Source organism: Rhipicephalus microplus, chromosome 6 (genome assembly GCF_043290135.1).
Source record: "Rhipicephalus microplus isolate Deutch F79 chromosome 6, USDA_Rmic, whole genome shotgun sequence".
In the NCBI taxonomy this organism is placed as follows: Eukaryota; Metazoa; Arthropoda; class Arachnida; order Ixodida; family Ixodidae; genus Rhipicephalus; species Rhipicephalus microplus.
The window spans coordinates 21,753,934-21,773,585 of NC_134705.1; the positions used below are offsets into that span (position 1 = coordinate 21,753,934).

General features: G+C 44.8%; 1 protein-coding gene across 2 annotated transcripts in view; it reads left to right on the forward strand.

Annotated features, from left to right (window-relative positions):
* The window catches only part of LOC119167709 (tRNA:m(4)X modification enzyme TRM13 homolog), a 423,312-nt gene that overhangs the window by 250,512 nt on the left and 153,148 nt on the right, over window positions 1-19,652 (forward strand). For both annotated transcript variants that reach the window (XM_037419234.2, XM_037419235.2), the window contains exon 10: window positions 15,056-15,122. In XM_037419234.2, coding sequence (XP_037275131.2) covers window positions 15,056-15,122 — 67 coding nt within the window. The remainder of the gene's footprint in view (window positions 1-15,055; window positions 15,123-19,652) is intronic.

Consider the following 19,652-nt stretch of genomic DNA (forward strand, 5'->3'; position numbering starts at 1 on the left):
CCCATTCTGTCAACCCTAAGATCAGTAACTATGGGCTTGGTAGCTGCAGCTACATCATCCTTGAGCTGTGCCGCGCAGTTATCGAAAGAATCTGGTGACTCTGGATTCTCACTTTTCTGCGCTCTGATTTCGCTGACATGATCCCAATCCGTGAACTGAAATTCCCTTGGAGGTCTGCTCTCTATTTCCATCGAAGTGACGAGATTGTAATGATCACTGCTGAGACGTTCGTTGAGATTGTGCCAGGTTACCCAGCCCGAGTTTGCCACGAAGGTTAGGTGCGGGGTAGTGTCCCTGTAGCATGAATTTCCGCTTCTAGTAGGGAATGAAGGATCTGTGAGTAGAGTTAGGTTGTAGCCTGAAGCAGCCTGCCAGAGATCTCTACCCTCAGCGTTAGTGTGGTGATATCCCCACTCCTGATGTGGGGCATTGAAGTCCCAGGCAATCATGAGTGGGGCCCCAGCTGCCTTTCCTACTGCCCTGGATATTAGGGACGTGAAGCGCTGTCTCATGTCCTTAAGAGTACTGTAAATGTTCAGGATGAACAGGCTGTTCCGAAGTTGCCCGCTTGGTATTACCTCGACAAACAAGTGCTCAGTCTTTCTATGGCTCATAGAAAGACTATGTGCATCTATGTGCATAGAAAGAGTATGTGCATCGTGAACTACTGGGGTAAACTTCATCGAGACAAGGATGCAGATACCCATTGTATCTTGCCCAAATAAGCAGTGGGACGGATAGCCCGATAGGGTAAATGAGTCCGTCAATGTTTCTTAGAGTAGGACAATCTCCGGCTTGTTAGTATGAGACCGAATGAATTGCTGAAGGACCGCCTTCTTACGCAGGGATCCACAACGGTTCCATTGCCAAACTACTATGTTACTATTACTAGTCGGACCTGCCATCATTGCAAATTTAGTTTGATTTGCCTTGCAGCACTTTACGTATAGGGGCCTGCTTTGCTTTAATATATTGGCTGTGAGAACGAAGACTGGGGTACGACCTGGTTGGAAGCATACGAACGGTAGATGCCTGGGCCCTACAAAGTTGCATAAGAGGAAGGAGGAAGATCCTTCTTTCTGTGTAATGGTGGCCTTAGCTTTGGAGATGCCCGATGAAAATGAAGGACTTGCCACTGTCGAACCAGATAAGCGACTATTACTCTTGGATTCGAGTGTTGCAACCCTCATGCTCAAAGTTGAGAACACTTCGCTAAGGGACTTGAGCGTGTTCCTCAATTTAGCCTGAAATTCTTTCATGTCGTTTTCAAACTCGTTTAAAGTCAGGTTTGAGAACTTCCAGTCCCTCATCTCGTAAAGGCTGGAGCAGAGCTCTCTTCTTTGCGGGATGTTCGTCTGGAGATACCTCAGACGACATCTCAATGGGCACGTCTGCTGTTCCCGATGGGGGAGGCGGCTGTGAGGGCGACGACGCAGTCGCCAATTTTAGTTAAGCTACCTCTGCTTGAAGACGCTCAAAAGCGCTCCTTAGCAAAGCGAACGCCGGCACAGGAGGGAAGAGTTGTTGCATTTATTTTATTCCATCTTTGACTGGTCATTTAAGAGCACTCTTCTGAGAAAGAGGGAGAGTGGTTTAGGACAGGTGCAACCTACCTCTCTTACAGGAGAGCACTGTGAAATGATCAGTCAAAGATGGCATTATTCAGGGACTTGGAATGCCCATAGACTGTCGCACCTCCAAGCGGGATTCAGGGCTCTCCTCTCGAAGATTATCAGTAAGCAGACGCTCCCTTGTTGGGCTGTATTAACTCCCTCTGTTGGGCGGTCTTAGCTCAGTGTAAACTTGAGCAAGAAACAAACACTAACCAAAAGGGCTGGCTGTTGGGCGACTTGGTGCTTTGACATAGAAACCACCGTGAACACGCAACTAAACACAACGCACAGGAAGAGAAAGACGAGTACAGGCGCAAACTGCCAGTTGGCTTTATTCAAGAATGATGCCCACCTCTATATATCAACATCCTGTGCAGGGACACTACCACAACAACCAAGAAAATTTCGAGCCTGTCCTCATCTGTCTCTTCCTGTGTGTTGTGTTTAGTTGTGCCCTTAAGATGGTTTCTATGTCAAAACACTAACCACTTTGCATGTTTCGTGCATCAGTGAATAAATCCGATCAGTGAACAAATCAGATTTATCGTCCGTGACACGATAAATCTAATTTGTTTTTGCGAGAAGCGAAGTTTTTATGAAAATACTTGGCAACTTGCACTTTCAATTATAGCTCGTAGAGTACACATATCAGCTTTGCGAGATTTTCTGTAGCACGTAGGTTAGTGAAACATTATCCTCTTACCTCTGCAGTTGTAACTAACTTTGTTTTACGTGCATATAGCATTCGTCAGTGCTTTTGTAGTTCATGAATTTTATAACATTAATTGTACGCCGCAAAAAGTTGTGCAGGCTCATGATTTTCTCCTCCAAAACCTGGCCTACCCTGCGCCGCTGATTTTCGCACAATTTAAAGCGAAGCATTTTTATCGAACTTCGGCGACTTTGACTGTATCTGTCTTTCTATCCTGGTGCGGGATGAGGATGTTTTTTTACCTCACAATAAAGAATGTTCATCTATCTGTCTATCTAGCCGCCTATGACTTTTAGCTCTCCTGGCTGTTTTGATAATGGGATATGTATCAAAATTTATGCCGCATAACATGACTGTATGACGAGCATAAGTGACTTGTCATGACATGAAAATCATGACATGTATGTTATGAATCTCATGCTTTATGTGTCAATTTTGTTGCTCTTGCGGTGGTTTCATTCACATGACGTCACAGAGTTTCTCACGAAAACACCTAGAGAAATATGTAGCACCACTGTCTATGCGAATTTCTAAAAGGGCAGGGGGGGTTGGGAAGTACAGTATAGTGGTGGGAAGTACGGTATACATGCCTGCGAGGCTTGTGTTGGCTGGTGTTGAGCGAGGCTTCAGCTCAAAAGTGAGTACGACTGCGTAAATAAAGCTTCTCTAAAAAAATGTTTATCTGCGAATCTCATTCATGCGTATTATATTCTAAAAAAAAAATCGGTAGATCCCATATACTGTGGGAATCGATATAATGCGAAGCACGAATGAGGAAGGTTGAATTTACGCATTAAAATCAATAAAGCGCTATGAGGTAGATGTAAATTATGCCGTACATGACTTCTATGTCATTATTATCATGTTTGTGTCTGGCATTTGTGTTCACTCGTTCATTCGTGTCACGTTATACCAAATTTGGTATATTTGAACCTAGCGAGATGGCCGAGAGCGCGCTATGAACATAGCATGTAATCATCTTTTACGTGACACACTTGTCATGATTATCATGTTTAGACATGTCATTTTTCTTCGTCGTCTATTCACTTCATGTAAGACTAAATTTGGTATGTGTGAAGCTAGCGAAACAACCGCGAGTGCACCATGAGTGTGGAGTGTAGTCATGTTCTTACATGACATGCATGTCATGATTATTATGTTTGCACCAGTCACATATCTTCATCATCCATTCACGTTACATAATACCAAATTTGGTATATGTGAAGCTAGCGAAACAACCGAATCTGAGTCGCGACTAGCCCTCGGCCTACCAGAATGCACCAGCACTGAGAGACTACTCCAACTGGGGATTTGTAACACTTTGGATGAAATAGCGGAGGCACAGAGAATCTCACTCCTCGAAAGGCTTACTCTCACCAGCACTTGAAGGCTAATATTACGAGAGTTGGTCATCACGTATCACCGACAGCATGGTGACAAGGTGGATATACCTAAACAAATAAGAGACAAAATACACATTGCCCCGATTCTAAGAAACGAAATCCAGGTCGCATAAAAGCCAGAGCTGTATGCTTTCTACTGAAAGCATATTCAAACGATAAGAACACGTGTTTCACGAACGCCGCAAGCTCTCTGGCTGAATGGCGGCTCAGTATCGTCATCATTAACACAGGCAAAACAACGTATGCAGCTAGTGTCGACACTCGACACCTGGAGATAGCTGTAGAATGGGCCATTGCTCCAGCCATAACTGACTCTGAAACTCAAACTGTACTAAGGGACTTGCACTCTGCAGTACGGAATTTCGCTTGGGGTAGAATCATGACTGAAGCCCTTGGTGTACTGGTGCATGTTGGCCAGATATCCCTGGCTACCTTGGCTTGGATCTCTGTCCATATTGGCGAAGTAGGCCCGCATTTCCCCAATCTCTACAGGTAGTGCACTCTGCCACAGCCCATGCAGTAGGCGATGGCCTTGTTGAAAACTGTGCGAACTGGGATCGACTTACAGGATACAATGAACTGATCAAGGCATTTTACTTGGTCGGGCGATGTTATCCTGCGCCTCGTGGCAATTTATACAGAGCTCAAGCACTTATCTGGCTACAGCTGCAAACTAATTGTTATGCTAATCCACTGCTATCACTGATTATACCCTGAGGTCTATAGCACCAGCATCTGTAAAGTTTGCCAGACAGACAGTGTACACTAACCCTCGTGCTCTGGGAATGCGATGATAAAGCGAAACATATTAGTCCCGATGAGCAGTCTTGCCAGCCCTTGAAGTGGAAGAGGCAAAGCCTTGATGTCTTGACATAAGATGCCTGAACCCGCACCATTAGTCTAATGTACACATAATAAAGTTTTTCCATCCATCCATGGGATATTCCAACACCCATTAGCCATAAGGATGATATTGCTGCCGATTTTTTGAAACTGCTTGAAAATTCGGATGCTTTCATGAGGCTGGCACAAGCCCCATAAAGACAATGATGGCATTGTCTGAAGTTTGAGATGCCAAAACTTTTCAGTTTCCACTTTTTACCAAAATTGCATGTCAGAAAGTGTTTTTACAGAAGCCACCCCGCTCCTGCACCGTAGCGGATTTGAAACTCAGCACTGCTGCAGTTTCAAAGCGCTATGTAGTGAAGCATACTGTGACTCTGAAGAGTTGCTAGGAAATTGTGTAGTAGTGAGGGGAGAGGGGGTTGAGCAGCTTGATTTTCTCGTTTTCTTCTTTCTTTTCAATGGACAGCGAAGGGCCATAGTTTATTTTCGTAGCGGATAATTCAGCGTGCGGGTATTGCTGCACATGGGTCCTTGCACCATAGTAAACATACAAAATATGACGGTCAATATGCTCCTCATTTGTATAATCAATGTCTTTAAAATCGCTGTTGTTTTAAGTGGGCGACGTCGATTGCACATATATATAAATATTGTTACAATCGTAGTTTGAGTATGTGCACCTGTGGGTAGTGGGTCTGGGGTTAAGAGAGGTGAATAGGAAGACGACATGCCTTCAAGGTCTTAAAGTGGTGCAGAACATTTAAGACAGTGGTGAGACCTTCTCGACCTTTCAGAAAGTTACCATGTTCGGTGATACCCTTGAGAAAATGTCCAACCTTGTCTTCTTCTGACATCCGCGGGTTTGTAATTTCGCACAGCTTGAGAACTTGCTCGATATATTTGGTGCAAGTCTTCCCAGGAGTCTGAGCTGTTTGAGTGGGTGTCCTCTCAGCGCATTCTTTCTTGGAGTCCGAGTCACTAATACATTTTTTTACTTCGTCAATAAAGAGGTCTCACGTTGTTAACAACTCTTCATGATTCCCATACCACACGAGAGCCATTTTTTTCAGAAACAACGCTACATACACGAGCTTGAAGTTGAAGTGCCAGTGGTTGTAGCGGCTCACCCTGTCATAGTGCTTGAGCCGCTTGTTCACATCATGTCCTCCTCTTCGAGCACATGATCGTGGTTCCACGTAGTAGCAAATAGGTGCATCCGGCATGGATCTAGGCGTGGTAGTGAAAGTCGTCGGTGAGAGACCGGCAAGGAAATGACTCCGGCAAAGTTCAAACGGTTGTGGCTTCGCGGTACGTTGACGTCATGTACTCTGCACCTTTACCACTCTGTCACATCTACGTCACGGTGCTAACGTGGGTTTATTGAGATGCAACGCAGCAGTAGCTTCGGCGGCCTTGGGTCCCAACGAAGACTGTCACGTTTTCAAGGCACGTCTTCTTCTTCTCTGTGTCTTTCGCCAGACCCACTACCCGCAAGTGCACACACTCAAATGATGATTGTAATATATATGTGCTTGTGTGCATGCGTGTGAGTGTGTATGTATGTGTGTGTCTGTGTGCGTGTGTTTGTTTGCCTGTATTTATAGTCGAGAAGATCCTCCATGAGAAGAACAGTAACAGTGATGGAAGTGCTGCTCCAATCGCTCCAAACTGCTACAAAAGGAAATGCTGCTCCAAAGTGCAATACTTGCTAGTAACTGCTCTAAACTTGCTCCAAAATGGTGTTGGCCAACCAAAAAGAATGAAATTGAACCATGGGATCATCCCGTGAGCATAGGCAAAACCAAAAAGAAGCTGTATACAATATCATCCTAGTATGCTACTCTGGGGTAAATCCAGAAAAATTTTATGGGGCAACACATAGCAGGCCATAGTGTCGAATTCGTATTTCTGATATGGGTTGCATTTTTATTTATATAAATCATGCTTTCAAATAAAATTTAAAAAATTGAGGATGGGGTCCGATCTCGAGCGTTTGCATTGTATTGTTCTATTCAGTCTCTTTTTTTGCACCTTTTTTTTTTTATTTCCATAGTTCACACAGCTGAGGGGCATTCACCACAAATATGCAGTAAAAGATAAAAAGCCTTTTAAAAAGTTGATTTCGCCCCGTCGTGGTGGTCTAGTGGCTAAGGTACTTGGCTGCAGACCCGCAGGTCGCAGGATCAAATCCCGGCTGCGGCGGCTGCATTTCCAATAGAGGCAGAAATGTTGTAGGCCCGTGTGCTCAGATTTGAGTGCACGTTAAAGAACCCCAGGTGGTCGAAATTTCTGGAGCCCTCCACTACGGCGTCTCTCATAATCTTATAGTGGTTTTGGGACGTTAAACCCCACAAATCAATCAATCAAAAAGTTGTGCTCTACTTAACTGTTAACTCAATTATATCACGTCCTAAAGCTAAATCTCAAGTGAGACACTTGTCCACAGCCTGAACACCAGAAAAGCCCAAACTTTCTTGACCTCCCCCCCCTCCACCCACCCATGATATACGCCAACTATACTGCTTGTATACTGGGTGCATACTAGCATATGTCATGTTTAATAATAAATATAAATATTTATTAGATATTTAAGTGATGTTTTAAACTTCAGGAGTCATTAAGAACATGCATCTGCTCCGAAGCATTTTTTTTTGCTCGAGAATCTGCTCCAAAAGGCAAAATGTTGCTTCCGTCACTGCAGTAACAAAGGAAGCGTTTATTTCGGTAGTTTCGGCCAGAGTCTGGCCTTCGTCAGGAATGAGGGTACATGCTGTTTGCTCTCACCTATATAATATCTTGCGCGAAAAAAAATGAGGGGAAAAGAATGGCAAACACAAGAAAAAAAGAAAGAGAAGTAAACAAAGAAAGTAGAAAAGAAACAAAGAAAAGAAGAAAAAAGTTTTTGGGGTCACTGCACTATGCGAGTGGCGTCGTGAATGCTTATTTTCGTAAAAGCATTGGCATCAGTGTGTTTGGGTGACGGTCCCTTTAGTGTAGACTGTGGCTGGCTAAGTAAGAGCTCATGTGTCACAAAAGCCCTTTCTTTTTTGACTGACTGTCACTAATAAGGCGTCAATCGCCTAGGCTGTGATGGGACTGTCAGTTGGCATTTTTCTTCTACTGCATGAGATGGCGTCCCAAGGCTCCAGCGAAACAACGTGGGCAGAAAATGTTTCTTAAGGAGCTGTCTTGCTTTCAGGGGGTACCAGGCAGTGTCACCAAAGGAAGGGAATGGGTGTATAAAGTGAATACTATTTTATTCTGTGAATCTGCATTTGGGAGCTCTTCGTTATGTACGCGGTGCCTGTTAAACAGGTCGAGCTTACAACAACTGATCAGTTAGTAAGAGAGATAGAAAGCCCAACATATCTAACAGCCACCGCAACCAAAAGCCTCTGAATGCAGATTCTCAGAACAAAATAACATTCACTTTAAATGCCGATTCTGTTCTTTTGTGTCTCCCAAATAGGCTGCAGTTAAGGCTAACAGCCACCGAGCGGTAGGCGGCACAGTGCTCGCACGTGATAGTTCGGCCCAACGTCGATGAGAAGGTGTCAAAATAATCGGCGTGTTTCATTAACAAAGCAAGCAACTGCTGCGCTTGCATAACTGTTAAGTCGTCACTGATAAGTGCTGTGAAAGGAGAAGAAGAACCAGGCTTACTCATAAAAGGGTCATTGGTAGAGGCAGGTTTTAGTGGCGTGATGCTGACAGGCTTAGCATCCACAACACAGGCTTATGCAGTGCCCTCTGCCAAGGGAACTTTCTCCGGTGTTACGTTCGTAGCAATGACGAGCACGAAGTCATGGTGAAAGCGTACGACACCTTGCGCAAGGGCTATGCCTTTAGCGGCACAATACGACGAGGGAGACACCAAGACGTTACCGTAGTCGATGTCCTTAGAGGTCAGGGCCACAATTCGCTCTTGATGTGGCGGTAGTTCCAGATCTTCGTGAGTGTACAGGTGTAGTGGCTTGTAGACGACTTCGTCGAACATGGAGTCTGTATTAGTAAGGTGCAGAATCCGTTCACTACAATAAATAGGGGCTGAAGAAGGAGATAAAAGTCCCACCTTAGAATTAGCTAGTGAGAGCACTGGGTAAGCACAGTGAACTGGATGTAATGGAGGATGTCATTGATAAAAACACGAGCAGTATAAAGAGCAAAAGGGCGAATAGTGTTCCCCTAGGCTTCGACTAGAGTGGTTCCATTATAAGGTGTCATTACTTGTTTAAGACGTTTGCACAGATCATATCTAATCACAGAAACTGTCGCACCAGTGTCCACCAAAGCGTCCACAACAACTCCTTTCACTATAACAGAAACCATGTTGAACGGGCGTGCTGGAGGAATATCAGTCCTACTGTTACATGTGTGAAGAGGTTTATTAGTAGTTAACAACAACGGCAAGACAGCGTGATGAACCGTCCAGCAGAGACCGGCACAGCAGCGAGCCGAAGCACGAGACGAGAGAGCCGGGCGTTGGCGATGCTGCTCGCTGCAGGCACATCTTCTTCTTCACAATCGCCCCCTCTGAAAAAGGAGCCATCCTGGCGACTTGAGAAGTTTTAGGCAGAGGCTCATGGTACGGTTTCAGCCTGGAAACATGGGCGATGTCACGTGCACGCCGGCGCATGTCGTCCGATCGGGAAACTGGTTCAATTAGGAAATTAACCGGAGAGGTTTTCTCCAAAACGGTGTAAGGCTCCTCGTACCGGGGGACAAGTTCCGAGGAGAGTCCCGGAGTTTGATATGGGATGGCAAGCCACACAAGAGACCCTGTGGCATAGCTGGGATCCAGAAGAGAGGTGCTACGGTTTTCTTTCTGGCGTTGTTGCTCTACGAGGTGAACGCACGGGTGAGCTGGCGACACTCTTCGGCTTGTCGAGCAGCATCGAAGATAGGTGGACACTCGGAAGCATCAGGACGGTAGGGAAGTAGGGTATCAATTGGAAGGGAAGGCTCACGTCCGTAAAGAAGAAAGAAAGGTGAGAATCCCGTGGTGGTTTGTTTGTATTGCGGTGTTATATGCGAACGTGACAAATGGGAGAACACGGTCCCAGTTGCTATGATCAGATGCCACGTACATTGAGAGCATATCACCTAGCATGCGGTTGAACCGTTTCGTTAGCCCGTTAGTCTGCGGGTGGTATGCTGTCCTTTTCCGATGAATGACGTGGCATTCCGAAAGCAGAGTTTTGACGACCTCGGAGAGGAAAGCGCGGCCTCTGTCACTAAGGAGCTCTCGAGGTGCACCATGTCGAAGGATAAAGCGTTGTAAAATGAAAGAGGCGCCATCCTTAGCTGTAGCGCTCGGCAAAGCAGCTGTTTCGGCGTAGCGTGTCAGGTGGTCAACCGCCACTATAATCCACCGATTACTATCTGGTGTCAATGGAAGGGGACCGTAGAGGTCAACACCGACGCGATCAAATGGCTTGGCAGGGCATGGAAGTGGCTGCAATGCGCCAGTCGCACGTGGCAGTGTTGATTTGCGTCGCTGGCAGTCAGGACAGCACTGCACGAATTTGCATACAAAATTGTACATGCCGCGCCAGTAATAGCGATGGCGAAGGCGTTCATATGTTTTGAACACTACAGCGTGGCCGCATTGCGGATCGTCGTGAAGAGAGGCGCATACTTGCGATCGTAAAGTGCGTGGAATGACCAGCAGCCACCGGCGGCCATCGGGAGCGTAGTTGCGTCGATGAAGAAGTTGATCGCGGATGGCGAATCGGAGAGCTTGACGTAGGAGGGATCGAGATACTGGAATGTTGGGCGTGCCAGATAAATATTCGATAAGAGAGGCGATCCACGGGTCACGACGTTGTTCGGTGGCAATCGAGTCGAGATTTAGCGATGACAAGGTCTGGAGGCAAATGTTTCCGCACGTCTGATCTGGTGGTAAAGGTGAGCGGGACAGGGTATCAGCGTCAGAGTGTTGCGTCCGCAGCGGTATACGACGCGAATGTCGTACTCCCAGATGCGGAGTGCCCATCGCGCAAGGCGGCCAGAAGGGTCTTTCAACGTGGAGAGCCAGCAAAGCGCGTGGTGATCAGTTACTAGATCGAACGGGCGGCCGTATAAGTACGGCCGGAACTTTCGAAGTGCCCACACCAGAGCCAAACACTTTTTTTCTGTCACGCTATAATTAGTTTCGGCTTGCAGCGCAAGGATGGGAGCAAAAAGGGCGTCCACCCACTCACTCTGAGACATGTTGGTGGACTGAGGTTCCAAGCGGCGGCCTAAACGGAGCTCCACCGAGTAACGTTGTGAGGAGAGAACCAGGATCGTCAATCCACCTTTCATCACGTATGACGACTCGATTGTAACGAGGTTCATTGGCCGTGAACTCAAAAACGAACAAGCGCAACGAACCCAAAGATGAAGTGCACGTTCAAAGACGATGATGACTGTCAGCCAGAACAGGTGATGATGATTGACTGCTGTCCAAATGAGGATGAAGTACATAATGGGTGCCTACAATATATATAACTTGTGCTAAGCGTTTCTTACGTTACTCGCATTTTATACGGCACAATATATCATTGTGTGATATTTTTTTATGTTCTCTGTGTTACGCTGGTAGTTATGTTTAACTCGTTGTGTAAAACATGAACATTTAGTTCTCCACGTATGTGGGCTTGCCGAAGTGAAGAATGACACGATTGTTCTTGCAGTGGTCTTTGTGAAGTCCACATGCAAATTGGAGCATCAAAATATTAGTAAAAGAAATTTACAGCAGCCATTTTACTGTGTTTTCACTGCAAGTAGTTTTTTTTTTTTTTCAGAAATTATCTTTCACGTGTAGCAATATTCCTTAGGCTAGAGCTATTGCCTCCAAGATGGCGTGCGTGCACTCTGTTTTTCTCTGGCCGTCCCAATCACCAGCAAAACCAGTGAGTATCGCCTTGTGCGCCCAGCTACCGCCAGAGGAAGCACTCACTGTGGGTTCCGGTGGCGGTGGAGACAGCAGAGCGCAAAGGATTCTAGTGTGCGCATGGTTTTTTTCCACATACGAGCAAGAGTCATTGCCAGAATGTTCTGGCTGCACCAAAGAGAAGCATTTTTTTTTTCGTTACTGCATTTATTTATTCCGATTTACAAAGAAAAGCATGGCAACTGCTGAATTTTCGTGATATATATTGTTGTAAGGTAGTATCGATTCGTCTGTGGCAGTATTACTTTTTTTTTCATTAAGTCTATTTTTTCTCGGTGTTAAATATCTTGATTTGAGAAATATAGATGCACTGTAGCATTCCTCCTTTCTGGCGACATGTATCGGCGGAAACTAGGCTAGTTATTATCGTTGAATCATATTGCTCTCTTATCGTGAGACATCGTTTCACTATTTTATCATGTACAAACATTTGTGAAGTGGTCAACCCAGGCACCCTGTGAATAACTGAGTGCTGCGGTCATGTAACTGAGGCAAAATGATAAGTAATTTTGCTGGAAGATTGCAGAAGGCTTTGATTAGCTGACCAACATTTACTTCCCACGTCTTTCACAATGAAAGTACCCGAGTTGTCGTTGTCTCCTTTTTCATCATCTGTATTTCGATTATGTTTGGATAGCACAGTGGCCATATCAGTATTGTGTCGATTTACTGTACTCTCTATTGCATCCAAATCAAGGGTCGGACATGCAGCAGTACGGCATCTTTCTGACGAAAACAAAATATTGCTCAGTGTAAACTACCTAAAGAAATGAAATCACATCATATCCACAAATTGATTAATGATGAGTGGGGCAAAGCTTCGGAGGGTTTTATCAGTAAATCGTGAATCGTCCATCCGTCTGTCTGTCAGTCTGTTCATCCATCATCTATCTGTCTGTCTGTCCATCTGTCTGTCTGTCCATTCATTTGTTTGCACCTGCTGAGTGAGTCGTCAAACTAAGCGGTAACTTTGGGAATAAAAGGAACAAACCACGGCTTTAGGAGCTATGCCCCTAAATTTTCAAATCGTCACTGCTACATAAGGAGCTGTGTTTCATACCAGGTACACCAAACTCTGAATGCGTTTTACGTTCTGCAACATGCAAAAGTTTGTGATGTTTGTTCTTCCATTGCCCAACGTTGACCACCGTAAAACTCAAAGTGTGAATGTACGACCATATTTGACCAAAATGCGTCTATGACCTGCCGGTGGTCATTGCAGAACCGCAACGTTCATATTCTAGACGTATGTCAACTGCCTGCACCCTCCTCCCCGTCTCCCGCTTCTGGAACACGACGACAGGTAGCTGGGAAGAAATTTTTTGAATGAAAGAGGGTAAAGTGCGAGGTTTAGTGACGCAGTAACTGTCTCTCCGGTGAGAACACCACAACGGCGACACTGGGAGGAGAAAGGGGAAAATGGTAGGGGAAGAATTAGAGGGGAGTGAGAGGCATTGGAGTGGGAAGGAGGGGTAGTATAACAGAGGATTGGGAGCACACATGCACAAGTCAAGGTTCTCGCTGTCATTTTCAAGCTGAGTCTTGCATGGTCTATAGTTCGTCGGTCAGTTGCGCAGCTTTGATGAAGTTGAGCACAGAGCGCACATAATAGCTCGATCCTATCGGGTGGAGAATATCGTCCACTGTAGCAAAGAAAGAAAAACTGTGGATGCCTCGCAGGCGAGTGGGAAGTGTGGTGCGATCACGGCTTTCGCGCCAGCTGTGACTTTATCAGCGCGTCTGCAAGAATTATTGAAAAGCTCTTTCACTGAAAAGTAGTGCTAGTTCCATGAAAAGGAAAAAGAGCCCATTTATTTGAGTGTAACCCGTGAGTGCAAAAGTGGCACTTGTCTGCCTTTGCTTGCGAAGCGGGCTGTCTTTTTTTCTTCACCAATGTGCCCCATTCTTTATAGCCTGCAATCTTTGAAGTATAGTAAGTTTTCAGCACATACAAATCTCTTGCAGAGGCATTGCAGGCAGCTATAATATGGGCGGCGCAAACTTACGGCAAAAAAAAAAAAAAGCACACCAGAGAATATATACACCCCAGTATTGACGCTGCCTTGCATACAGCTCGACTCGACATTTCCAAATGAGCACGAAGTTTTATAAAAGTGAGAAACCTATATTTTTTTCGACCCATTCAAGCTGCGCCAATAGTGCGACAGTTTTTTTTCATTCTTTGTGGGAGCGCCGCAGTGTGAAGAAAAACGTGCACCACACCGACTTCTGGAAACGCACCTCTCTTTATGTGATTGGGACAGCCAGAGAGAAACGCACCACAAGCCCGCTATCATAACGGCCATGCTTGAGGAAACGTACCTTAACTACACTGAAAATAGAAATGCGCAGCTCATTGATTATCAAATCTCACTATGACTTTGCGCCTAATTTACTGCGCAATTTATTACACGTGGTTGAAATTCTGAACCACATTTTGAAGAAAAATGGCAATCTGATGCATAAAAATGTAGTTTACTGTACAATTCGGTTAACTCGGCACACTTTTGTGCACCTAACAAAAACACTCAGAACTAGGTGTTGTGCATCTAAAATTGCACCTAAAAAGTCTCAATATGCAAATATCCGATTGTCCCAGTCCATGACTGCTTGAAAGTCGTCGAGCTATTCTTCGATGCCCTCCAGTGCGTCTTCGTGGAAAAGTATTGTTGTTCGTATGGTAAAGGAGCGGCTAAGATGTTTCGCGTCTGCTCTTGATTATCCTGTTGGGCATTATTCTCTATGTTAAAGCATTTAACTTAAAACTGACTCCAGAGCGCTTCAGCTGAGGCATACCTTGATGAGTGTGTGGAGAGAGGGCCGAGACAGCAACTGAAGCAGTGACTACCTCTTGCACCTGGTTCGAAGTGCTTTTACAAGGCTAGGATGCTGATGGTAGTTGTTGAGCGCGGGATACTCGTGTGATGACATCGTTTGAATATCAACCAGGGAGGGAGAATTAGGGAGTTTCAGAAAACAAGGAAAAATATTGCAGGATGCTTGAGCTTCATCTACACCGCGACTGAGCAATCGGGCCTCGTGCAACACTGCCTTCTCGACTGCTACCTGGCTTCTGTTCTTGGCGCATGCCTGAACGCCACCGCAAAAAAATACTTGAGAGGATATTGTTTAAATAACAACTATGAAGTCAAATGTTCATCCTAGACTTGTTTAGAATTGGTAAACGCCTTGTTCGAGAGTGTTGGAACGCACCAATGGCTGGGGATCATTCGATGTCACATTTCCTTCGTTGCTTCAGATAATGCTGGGCATGTTGCCTAGCCATCCTGTGGTGACACATAGAAGAAGCTAAGGCTCATGCGTCGGCTTTTATCAGCAGGTGGAGGTTCTAATAGAGCACACCGCGCTCAACGCGGCAGAATGGACCATCGGGATAGGTCGCTGCAATCGTATTCAGTGGCTTGATGGTGCAGCTGTTTGTCTTATGCCCTACCAGTGACGATACATGCTTTTTGCACACTATCTTAGAATGCCCTTTGCAACAGTGTTCTTACTATCTTTCTTTATGCACTTTTTTTTGCAGATTTTGCCTTGCGCTGCATTATGGAGACAACAGGGCAGCCAAGAAATGCAGACAGCAATGACCTATTGTAAGTAATACTCATAGGATAATTGCTTCATAAGTATTCAAAATATTACTTTGAATATTGCCCATTTCTTGAAATAATGCTTTCGCATTTCTCTTGTAGAAAAAATTACGTCGTAGAGGAATTCAGCAGTCGAGTAGGTAGAGTTCGTGCTTGTTTTACTTGACAGTAAAACAGCTTTGAGAATTAACAGGGCTCAAAGGCATCACTTCCTCAAATTTCCCTGTATATTTCCAGGGTACCTAGTGTTATTACAGTACTATTCTCGTACTTATGGTTCCGTGGGTATGCAGGGTAAGCGTATTGCATTTTTATTCATCAGTATTACTAAAAAATTCACGCATATCCACGAAGTGAATGCTGGTGATAGGGCGAAGCACTAAGCATCAGATTGTGAGTACCTGTGAAATAATTATAAATTGTTTATGAGACATATATAAAGGAATGAGTGAGCTTTTGAACAGCAAGCACGCATATTTTTCTTTATGCTCTCTTGTTTACGGCTTCTACTAGCAGTTTCACGCCTTTGCCCGTGAAGCTCCTTTCAGTGCTGCAAAATGTCAAAAGACATGAAAACTCCTTCAGGAGTGATGTCATGGAAACAAGGAAGCCTCAAGACCAACAGCAGGAACTGCTGGAAGACCAGCACAAAGAATAAAAAATTACAGCCATATTCTCAAAGTGAATGATCTTAAAGGAGCTTTCTCGAAAGTGCATGGGATGTTTCTTCACGAAAGCATTCCTGTAGGAAGGCTTGTTAACAAGCCAGCACCTGGTGTGTACGCCGAAAGCAGTGTTGAGCACGTTCCGCAGCAAGCACTGCACAGCATTGGCCACATCAATCGTCACATTAACCACCGGCCCCTTTATGCTATACTGGCCACTGCTATGAGACGAATGCCCAACGCTCATAGATGGCTGACTGGGAACTATCAAGCATTCTTAAACGAAGCTGCCTAATGGTTTTTTGAGGGCAAAGCTCTTTTTAGTGAAACCTTGTCCTGCATCAGGCGTAACTGGCAGTATTAGACAGACAGACAGACAGACAGATAGATTGACCAATCAACAAACAGACGGACGCACAAATGGACAAACGGACGGAAGCATTGACGGAAGCATGGACGAATGGAATGACGAATGCCCGGACGAAAGCAAGGTTGGACCCACAGACGGACACACAGATAAATAAACAGACAGTCGATTCGCCCCACTTATCATCATTCACTCCGTATATATGCTATGATTTTTTTTCTATCCTCCCGGCTCCCAGGCAGCAGGAGAGAAACACTGCTGACACCCTCCTCTTTTCCTTTCTTTCACATTCTTTTCTCTCCCCCACTATCCATTTCCAGTGTCAGGTTGTTGAGGCGACCTCCTGAGAGAGAGACAGTCATGGCGCCGCATTTTTCTCTTCATTTCACTTTCTTTCAAAGCCACTTCGAGGAAGCAATATGTCTTTGCAGGCTAGTTGGTTCATACGTGAAGACTTTGCTTGCTGTGCAAGCTGAAGGAAAACAAGAAAGGGACAAGAAAGAGCGCACTTTGCTGTCCTTCTTTTCGCGCTATTTCCTGCACTTTTTCTTGCCTTCTTTCTCGTTTTCCTTTAGCTTGTGCAGCAACCGAGTCTTCACGTATGAACCAACTAGTCCAAGTATAAACGAACTAGGCTGCAAGAAAGCATTGCTTCAACAAATTTCTAGTTCGGCGAGCTCTTTCATAGGTTTCTTAAAAAAGCCATGGGCTGCTATGGTTTGCGTGGACCTTCTCGCACAGTCTATTTCCACGTCTCCATATCTGTCTTACTGCATGAAGAAGAATTACGTACCAATCGAGGTGAGAGCACTTTTTGGCGTTCTTGAGCAACTGTGGGGCCACGCCAAGAGAGTTTGTAAGCTGGTAAAGTAAGAATCATGAAGACAAGTGCGCTTCTACCTTCACTAGCTCAGGGTCGTACTACAAGGGTATTGTTGTCATGATACAGATTAGCAGCAGTTCGCAAAGTACAAAAAATAATGCGAATCAGATGGTGGAGCTCCTGTGGCGAAACGTCTGGTCTACCTTCCCTGCAAGACTACGAATGGCTTCAGCAGGCAATGCTGTCGCTTACCTGGGAGACGCATAGATTCCTGGAGCATCGGAGCATGTCCTCAAAAAAGTCCCGAATGCAGCTTTAAACTCCGTTCAACACGCACTGAACTTTTGTGCCATGTGCATCTATTCGGCCTACATGGACAAGAAGAGGACCAGCAGAGGGCCATAGGGGATGGAATAGACTGCCTGGTTAAAACTGCGACGGACCAGCACGTTTCTAGGCCTCACTTGAGGATTAAAAAAAATTTGATCGTTTTCACCTCAGACAAATATGGCGGGTTCGTGGTTCTACGTGAACGAACGTAGGCGACCAAGACTCCAGAAGCAGTGAATAACTTAAAGAAATTGCATTTTTGTTTGAAAAACGAAAAACTGCAGCTCGAAGACTGTTGAAAAAAAATGAACCTTCAAGCGCTCTGCATAGAAGTGGCAAAAGCAGTAATTGTGATGCTCCAAATTTTTCACTGGCAAGATGCACAAATGTGGCTACCTGCTATGCCTCAGTGTGTCTGAGAAGGGCAGCTGGCAGCGGACAGTGTCACAGTACCCACAGGCTATTCGGCGCGAGGACATACAGTGGCGCCACCATACGGAGCTATTCCTTTGATGTGCGTAGTTGGATTGCTCCGCCGCCCTCTCGCGCACAGCCCCCAGCACCTTTTGCATCTCCTTTATTATTATTATTATTCTTATTGTACTCTACTCGACGAAATCAGTAAGATACTGTTGCAGCTTTTTCACTCACTGTACAAAGAGCTAAATAACTGACCCGAAAAGTGTTACATTTCTCATAATGCCTGACGGCCAGTGTCGTCTGCGATGGCCACCTAAATAAGAACCACGGGCACTGAGCGTGCTGCTTTTTTAAAGGTAACGGCTCATTGCATGTTCTACTGAAGCATTAATTGGGCATAAATGGTAAAGAAACTTATTTTTGGTGCAAGAAATAATTTCATTTTCATTTTCATTTATTGGTACTGTCAGCCCTTTGCGGGCTATTACAGGAGTGGAGTTGACTCATATAAAACAGAAATGTGCATAAGAGAAACATAAGAAAAAGAATCTTCACTACTGGAACAAATCATTTCAGAGCACATACAACAAATATATCATAATGGCTAAGCATATAGTTTACAGAGAAGTTAGTGAAAAATAAGAAAAGAGAGCATCACTGCCGAAATACACATCATATTTTGCGCATAATAAAACACATAATAAATATCATAGCCTAGTTACAAAGCACGTAATTCACACATATTCACAATCTTAGCACATGGTATCTGAGTGCACTATATGTTTTATTGCTTCTAAAAAGTCGGTAAGCGATTTGATTTTCACAACCGAATCTGGTAATGAATTCTACTGCTGAATCGCCCTGGGGAAGAAGCTGTACCTGAAACAGTCATTATGAACTTTGGGGCGCGGTATGTACATACTGTGTGTCTTGACGTTTCTTGTGTTTTGATATCAAAGTACCTGCAGCTACGCTGCTTCATTCATTGGATGCAATGAATGAAGAATGCATGCAACCACGCTGCTTCATTCATTGTAGCTTCGCTTCTAAGGAATGGCCACGGTTGACATGACAAGCATGCACAAATTTACATTTTTGTTTAGCACACATAGCCCTACGAAACAAAGCGCAAGAGGATTCTCCGCTTTATGGGAAGCAACACTGCATTCTTACATCTGTATGCAGCCGCAGTCTCTGGTGTGATTGTGAGCAAACTTGAGAATCACGCACGCGCATGTCTCATTCAGAGTTGTAACTTTTCTCTGTGGCACGATCCCAATATTTATTGTGCAAAGTTTCTACGGTAGTCATACGTTACACATTTGAACGCCATCAACCCGCACGTGGGTGAAAATCATGAATGATTGGTTCAGTTCGAGAGCTTCTACAAAGAGGTAGAACATAATAAAAATGTGATCAGCCAGCCGTGTCATTTTGCATCCTTAGGCACTTTTAGCTGACCGATTTTGTGCTTCATTTCTCGCTCAGCTCAAATGCTCAGCGTTACCGGAACACAACGCAGGTTTTCAGGTTTAGCCAAGCGCCGTTCGGTCAATGCAATCGCGACGCCAACAGTGCATGAAAGTTGTTGTAAAGGAAAATAAAAATTGTTCTTATTTTGCAGCAAGATAGAAAATTTTGTTTTAAAAGAGTGTGGAATCATTTACTTTTTGACGCATGAGCATTTTTTTTTCTAAAATCAAAGCTTTCCAAGGCAGCCCAATTGTGTCTCTAATGCCCTGTCCTGAGGCAGCGCATTCACTGCGTTGCCTTGTGGCAAATCAAACTAAGGGCTTTTTCGAACAGGTGGAAGAGTTCCTGCTGTTAAAAACTAAATTGTTACTATTGTTACAGAAAATCGCTCACTATCGAAGATTCACAAAGTTTCTTTGACGGAAGTACCAAAGAAGCATTTTGAGACACTTCTT